The 8,204-nt window shown below is 34.9% G+C and overlaps 1 protein-coding gene across 1 annotated transcript; it reads left to right on the top strand.

Annotated features, from left to right (window-relative positions):
- Positions 1 to 1,074: 1,074 nt before the first annotated feature.
- Positions 1,075 to 7,645, top strand: LOC121780435 (ABC transporter F family member 3-like). Its single transcript, XM_042178065.1, has 18 exons — positions 1,075 to 1,386; positions 1,817 to 2,032; positions 2,307 to 2,496; positions 2,698 to 2,906; positions 3,029 to 3,187; positions 3,817 to 3,945; positions 4,016 to 4,117; positions 4,215 to 4,361; positions 4,483 to 4,545; positions 4,750 to 4,796; positions 4,913 to 4,972; positions 5,057 to 5,139; positions 5,367 to 5,461; positions 5,770 to 5,856; positions 6,323 to 6,410; positions 6,505 to 6,590; positions 7,036 to 7,098; positions 7,185 to 7,645. Exons 1-18 carry the CDS (start codon positions 1,183 to 1,185, stop codon positions 7,305 to 7,307), a joined length of 2,151 nt encoding a protein of 716 aa, XP_042033999.1. The 5' UTR covers positions 1,075 to 1,182; the 3' UTR covers positions 7,308 to 7,645.
- Positions 7,646 to 8,204: the final 559 nt, after the last annotated feature.

Below are 8,204 nucleotides of genomic sequence, written 5' to 3' on the forward strand. Positions count from 1 at the left end.
AAATAAATCTTCAAGTATATAGAATATATATAGTATAACTAAAGGTTAGTATCGAATATTGATCACAGGAAAAACTATCAAAGATTGTCTATCTTCTACTAAACTTTTTCTACTATTTTGAAAAAACAAAGATTTTTGGTTCTGAAACGAGTGACATTTGTAAAATAAAGAAAACAAATAAATAATTGCAAATAAAACACATAGATAAACAGACGAGATAAAGGAATTGCAGGGATGTGCTTTCACAGCTATGGTTCATACATGTTCCAACTACAACACCCTAGCACAGTTCATACTTTACTAGAACGAGTCACATAAATATTGTCCATGCGGCACAAAGTAGATTACAGACATTAGGGACGTCAATCCTATATTTGTAACTCCTAAAAGCTCCTATCCTATGACTCATAATATTTTCACTCTCAATTAACATTATTGTTTTAAGGGGAATTGATTGTAACTTTAACTAAAATAATCCCATTCAAAAATAGAATAGAAAAATCCTCTCATATTTTAGCAATTTCACACACTTTTTTCTTACTTTTATTATATTTTATCCATTTTTTCTCATTAAATCTTATTTTATCAATTTTCATTAAAATTCACTTTGTCCATTGTTTGACCTATTTTTATGGCCAGAAGAAGTACATGTCAAATTTGTGCAAGATAATAGAATTCGCCCACTAATATTAATAGCTTAAAAAAATAGTAATCCTACTTTTCATCGTCTATTTTTTTTTATGGATAATAGCGTTTAATTCATAAATTTTGGTACATCCCATGAGTTTTGAATTTAAAATAGGAACTTACTAAGTTTCAATTTTTTTTTCAATTGTCTCATTCATTATAAATCCATATCTTTTAGAGGTTAAAAACGACAATATTTTAATAAAATAAGTAAAGAAATAAACAAACAAAGGAATACAAAAAAATATAGAGTATTTATTTTAATCACAGTTGAATATTATTAAAAAATGATATTTTATACGTACGTGTATGAAATAATTAAGAAAATTGAAAGTTCATTTAAAATTTAATTTCAAAAAACATGAATTGGGAAATTTACTGTGATGTATCTTGCAGAAATTGGAAAAGGAATTGGGCGACGACTTCCAGCCTTCACTTTGTGTTTTGCAATATCTAAAAAATAACTCTGCCTAAACCCTAAAGAGTGAGGCGAAGATGACGGAGGTGGCAAGTGCGGTGTTACATGAGGTTTTGGGGCCGCGCGTGGAGGATGTCGATCAGCCAATTGTCGATTACATCGTCAATGTCCTCGCTGATGAGGATTTTGATTTCGGCGTCGACGGTGAAGGCGCCTTGGAAGCCCTCGGCGAACTCCTCGTCGATTGCGGATGCGTCTCCGACTTCTCTGAGTGCCGCGCGGTATGCATCGAAGCACATTTCTCAATACCAATTCATGATTTGTTTCTTTGCTACTAGTATTAGTATTGGTAAAGAGTTTGTTCTCAAATGTTATTGCAATTGATTTCGAATTTTTGTTCCTCTTATAAGATTTTGCATTTATGTTGCTCTTGCTTTAATAAAAAAAAGTGTATTTGTGTGGATTTCTGCCTGGTTAGTGATGTCCTATTCCCTACTATTCTGAATTTTCTTCTGAAAAATGTGGAAGTTTTGGTGCGTTCTGAATGCCCCAATGTAATCAATATAGGTTCTCATTCATCACTGTTGAAAGTATTATTCGAATTTTTAAAGTAGCTTACCTATTAGGTTCTTTCCCCCCTCTTTATTTGTAAACTGCAATTCTGATTTTCTGCCTCCGAAAATTTAGTCTTTGTTGTGAAATTTACTGTAGGTTTGTAGTACAATATGTGAGAAGTTTGGGAAGCATGGATTGGTTAAAGCAAAACCCACCGTTAGAAGCCTTTTGGCACCATTGAGAATGGATGATGGAATGGATGAAAAAGTTGCTCCAAAGAAGAAACAGGAACCTGTGGATGGTCCTCTTCTGACCGAGCGTGATAAGATGAAGCTTGAAAGGAGGAAAAGAAAAGATGATAGACAGAGAGAGGTATAAGTATAGTGGAGAAACATTGATCTCATACTGTTATATCGGAATGCTATATTTTTTATGTTTGATTAAATTATTCAGGAAGCCTCAAATAGTCAAATGTGAACATCGAGAGTGGCATGTATTTTCATAAGCATTTCTAGTTAAATTAATCAGTTTCAATGCCAGGTAAAGATAATTACTAGGAGAAGTAGGGTTAAAGGGGATGGTATCGGTGTGATGGTTGGCTGCACATGTATTCAGTTTCTTACTAATAATTGTTTCATTTTAACAGGCACAATACCAAACTCACTTGAAGGAAATGGAAGCAGCCCAAGCTGGGATGCCTGCTGTAGTTGTAAACCATGATAACAGTGATGGGCCTGCTGTCAGAGATATTCACATGGAAAACTTCAACATATCTGTTGGAGGGCGTGACCTTATTGTGGATGGTTGTATAACACTCTCTTATGGGAGGCACTATGGTTAGTTGTACTTTCAATTTAACATGAGCTTACTTTATTTGAAGGAGAAGTCTTGGTTGTTAATTTTTAATTTGCTTGTGCTCAATCTAGATCTTCAAACCTATGTGGGTTTACTTCATGCATGTTTCACTTATAAGTCTTCAAAATATCATTATTTCTGATCGTGTTTATGCTTTTGGTTTATGTTATTTTTGGATGCAGGACTCGTTGGTAGAAATGGTACTGGTAAAACAACCTTTCTTCGGTACATGGCCATGCATGCTATTGACGGTATTCCCAAGAATTGCCAGATATTACATGTTGAGCAAGAAGTAGTTGGTGATACTACATCGGCCTTGCAGTGTGTGTTGAATGCTGATGTGGAGAGAATTCAGCTTTTGGAGGAAGAATCACGTTTGCTTGGGTTACAGGTTGAAATATTGCATTTCAAGTGGCACTAGTGCAAAAGTGACTACTTCAGCCAATATTTTGAAATCTATGTTTACTTACCACTAATATCCTTAATGATTGAAATCTTCTGAAAATTATTCAGAAAGAATTTGATCAAGATGTGGACTCTGGAAAGAGTAAAGGGGTGCTTATTGATGGGATCGATAAAGATTCAGTTTCTGAGAGGCTTGAAGAGATATATAAAAGGCTTGACTTCATAGATGCTTATTCTGCCGAGGCTCGAGCAGCATCCATTCTTGCGGTTAGATTACTTATTGGATAATAGTGGTTTCCCATGTTTGTTAGATGTTGGAACTATCTTAGGAGCTACGTGTCATGGAAATATGGTGCATACTGCAGAGAAAGATGCTACAGGACTTATGTTTGTTTATGCATTCTATCATGTAAATGATTCCAATTTTTGTGCATGCTTTTGCTTCATTTGACTCTGTGATGCTATACTCTAAGAGGGCTTATGTCTGTATTGGTAGTTGGTACCTTGGTATTGTAGTTTCCCAGGGTAGTTAATTTGGTACCTTCTCCATTGGGATTTTGTTTGCATTGTATTTTCTTGGCACTAAGATGTATGGTTTGAACCACTATAAGGGTGAAAATGCCTCAATTATATAAATCCACGACTTTGACAAAATGACGCACGCCTTCGACGAACTCTTCGTGCTTTCTTCTTTATCTTTCTCTCAACTAACAAGCTAGGTTTTCTTGGCCTGATTGTAACCACCAGTTATTATTTTGATTCTCTCTATGATCATATATTGATTATTGATGTCCACACTTCTATTTCCTCCTGCAAAATTACTTGGTTGATTCAACTCTTTCTTGTTGCTGATACAATCATATAATTGATTTCTTTGTATGTGTGAAATTCTATAGGGTCTCAGTTTCTCTCCGGAGATGCAGAAGAAGCCAACTAAAGCTTTTTCAGGAGGATGGAGGATGAGAATAGCGCTTGCTCGTGCCTTGTTTATTGAGCCTGATCTATTACTTCTTGACGAGCCAACGGTACTTTATGCTTGTTTCATATCAAGCAGTGTTAAATATGTCACTAACAAATGCTTTACTTATGTGGCAGAATCATCTTGATCTCCATGCAGTCCTATGGCTGGAAACTTACCTGGTGAAATGGCCAAAGACATTTATTGTCGTTTCTCATGCTAGAGAGTTCTTGAACACTGTAGGACTTCATGTCCTTTGAAATCCATTCCATCTGTAATTGCTCTTTTGGTGCTTTACTCTTGAACAATTTTTTATCTACTGCTTTCCTTTTCCAGGTGGTTACGGATATCCTCCATCTCCAAGGACAACAGTTGACTGCGTACAGAGGTAACTATGATACATTTGAGAGGACACGAGAAGAACAACTCAAGAACCAGACAAAAGCATTCGAGTCACATGAACGTGCTAGAGCACATATGCAGGTTCTTATTCATACATTATGAGTATATTTTTATTAATCTATGTGCTTTGTTAGAAATTTCTTACTATTTGTGTTTGTTGAGAAGTTGATAAATGCATTTTCTTTTAAAACTTGAATTTCAGTCATTCATTGACAAGTTCCGGTATAATGCAAAGCGTGCATCTCTCGTTCAATCAAGAATTAAGGTAAATATGATTTTAGCTGTCCTGTTATGATATTTACAATTTACAATTTCCAGGAGAATCGTTAGTTAAATTCCTTCCAGATGCTTTCAGGCCTCATGATATAAAGATGAAAAAATTAAAAGACCTGTAACATGTTTGATTTTATTCTTGAATCTTAAAAGTTACTCTAGTTTCTATTGATAATTCTTTCTACTGCACCTTCAGGCACTAGATCGGTTGGGTCATGTGGATCAAATTATAAATGACCCTGAGTATGGATTCTCTAACTGAAATTTTACTTTGTTTTTTCAGTTTTAGTGCTAATTTTAGGTTTTAGGTTTTCACCAATGCTCATGTGTTTCGTTGACTTTAATTTTCCTTTTTTCAGCTACAAGTTTGAATTTCCATCTCCTGATGATAGACCAGGCCCACCGATCATAAGCTTCAGGTTCAACATCTGATTCATTATAACAATTTGTGCTTATATATTCCAGTTCAGATAGTAATCCAGATATCTTTGTTATGATTGCAGTGATGCATCTTTTGGATATCCTGGGGGCCCTATATTGTTTAAGAACTTGAATTTTGGAATCGACCTGGATAGCCGAGTAGCCAGTAAGTTATTTATGAAGTCACTGCAACTAGATTAATGTAATTTAGATTTATTATGACCTATCTCTAAATTTTTTCTAAGTTTTCATTACCAGATTGTAGTCATGATAAGTGAGCACATTGAAAACCTACTTTTCCTCTAGTTCTAGTTCCATTAGAGTTAAAATTTTAATATCATACTTGAGGAATTTGTTTGTGTTATTGTTTGTGAATTTGTACCCACATTGCAGTGGTTGGTCCTAATGGAATTGGAAAGTCAACAATACTCAAACTTATATCGGGAGAGCTTCAACCAACCTCTGGGACAGTTTTCCGTTCAGCAAAGGTACTCGTAGTAGTTGTAATTATTGTTTTCTGATTCATTTACACAAGTTACACTTATTTTCCTAGCTGGTTATTCCACCCTGTCAAACTTCAAATGGCATATATATCTATGTTTCATTGTTATCCATGCTTCATTACACCATCTGCCCATTTTCTTTTCTTTGCTTTTTTCAAATTGTAATGCATTGTTCTATCTGCACCAGACTGCCTAGTAAAACTTTATGATTATATATGTTTATTATTCAATGACGAAAGAATTGCAAAAGCTTACTTTTGCTTAACAAAAGTTTCTTTTATGTTTTCTTTCAGGTCCGCATTGCTGTGTTTAACCAGCATCACGTTGATGGTTTAGACCTCTCTTCAAATCCACTTCTGTATATGATGCGATGCTTTCCGGTAAATCCCACCCGTCGTTAGAATGATAAGCATTTTCCCATTTTTAGCATAGCAAACATATGATCAGTGCTTCAGGTTAATAATCATTCAGACAACAAGTATGATCAGTGCTTCAGGTTAATAATCATTCAGACAACAAGTAATCACTATGGCTAATGTAATGTGGTCAAAGTCAAGTTTTGATTTTTTATTTGACTTGATTATGATCTGTTGCTCGACCTACTTTATGTGGCTACATCCTTAAACATGTCACTTACGTTGTTCAAGTGTTAGCTTCAGACCTAATCGGTTGAATAATATGGTTAAATACACTTAAAGTTTTGTTTGCTTTATGTTAGGACTCTAATTGATTGCACTCTATGTCTCTATCCTTAAATGTTTTAATGCCCACTTGTAAATGTAAGCCTAATCATATTGGTCTTGTATGATTCATTTTCTAGATAAACTTGTATCTGTTGGTGTGCAGGGTGTGCCAGAACAGAAGTTGAGAGGGCATCTAGGCTCTTTGGGTGTAACAGGGAATCTTGCCCTTCAGCCAATGTACACACTATCAGGTTCACTCTCTTCAATGAATATGGGTTTAGAAGGTTATTGAACAATTGATAGAGTACTCAACATTTATATAAACTGTTTTAAATGATATGCCAGGTGGTCAAAAAAGCAGGGTTGCATTTGCTAAGATTACTTTCAAAAAGCCTCATATTTTGCTGCTTGACGAGCCATCAAATCATCTTGTAAGATGACTAACTAAATTTTTTATATTCTCTCCCTTATGATTCTTACCGGAGATAATGTGCATATTATGTCCTTAATCTTTTGCATTTTTCTCGTTATTGGGGGGAGGCTGATTTGTTTAGTTATTGATTTAAAATTGATTAGAAGATCTGATCAATTAATTTTGTAGTTTGTATATTTCATTAGAAAATCTGATCAAAAGCAACTACTGTTTCTTGAGTTTTTGGTGGTTTCTATTGTGTCCCATTTAATTTCTAAGGGTTAAACGATTGAACAAACTAGACCTCTTCGGTTGTTTCCTTCACATGCTTATTTCTTTCTCTTCTTTCCCTTGGCAATTTCACTATGGGCACTGAAAATAGATGTTTCACTGAAACTACTATTAGTAGATGGGAAAAGAAAATTCTTGTTTGCTGGTACTGACGCTTAATGTTCAAATTATAGGACTTGGATGCCGTTGAAGCATTGATCCAAGGACTTGTCTTGTTCCAAGGAGGCGTGTTAATGGTATTATTACGTATCATACAAGCCTTATTTGAGGACCGACAATCATCAGCGTGTGGATTTGAGTTTAACTGGTATGTCTTGTGCAGGTGAGTCACGACGAGCATCTGATCTCTGGTAGCGTGGAGCAACTATGGGCTGTAACCGATGGTAGGGTGGCTCCTTTCAGTGGAAATTTCCAGGACTACAAGAAGATGTTACATTCAGCATAGTGAAATTGTGACCAGCATGAACCAGATATTATAGTAAGAGCAGATTGGTGTTCTCATAGTTGTATACACTGTGATTACTGCAAATTTACGGAAGGTTGTGTGTGCGTCCTTCTGTTATATTTTTGGGTTGAATCAGATTTTGTTGGGAGGTTTCTCTTGCTTCCTGTTTTATTTTCTAGTCAACACGTGACAAACTATATAGTCAAGTGAAAAGACTTCACTTTGGAGAAAAATACGTCTATTCCATGAGCCCCTGAAAGTTTGTCACGCTTCTTCTCTGTACTCATTTTGTAAAAATAGTACTCACTTTGTCCTAGATAATTTGTCTCATTTTTTCATTTCGGTTCGTCCTACATAATTTGTCTTATTTCACTTTTTACCATTTTTTGTAGTGGACCTCATATTCCACTAATTCATTCATACTCACATTTTACTATAAAACTAATATATAAATGTAGGATCCACATTCCATTAATTTTTTCAACTCACTTTTCATTACATTTCTTAAAACTCGTGCTCGGTCAAAGTGTGACGAATTATCTGGGACGGAGGGAGTAATAAATAGTTAAAGTGGAGGGACGGTAAAGTAAGAAAGAGAATAATGTAGAGAAAAGTCTTAACTAAATTATTCCCTCTTTTACACTCTGTCAACTCTAATTATTTATTACTCCCTACGTCCCATAAATTTTATCACATTTTGGTTTTACGAAAGATAATGAAAAGTGAGTTGAAAATGTTAGTAGAGAGTGAGCCCTACTTTTATATATTAGTTTTATAATAAAATGTGAGTGAGAATGAATTAATGGAATATGGAGTCTACTGCCAAAAATTGTAAAAGGTGAAATGTGACAAATTTTGTGGGACGGAAGGAAATAGAAAAATGTGATAAAAAATAAA

Source organism: Salvia splendens, chromosome 19, assembly GCF_004379255.2.
Source record: "Salvia splendens isolate huo1 chromosome 19, SspV2, whole genome shotgun sequence".
NCBI lineage: Eukaryota > Viridiplantae > Streptophyta > Magnoliopsida > Lamiales > Lamiaceae > Salvia > Salvia splendens.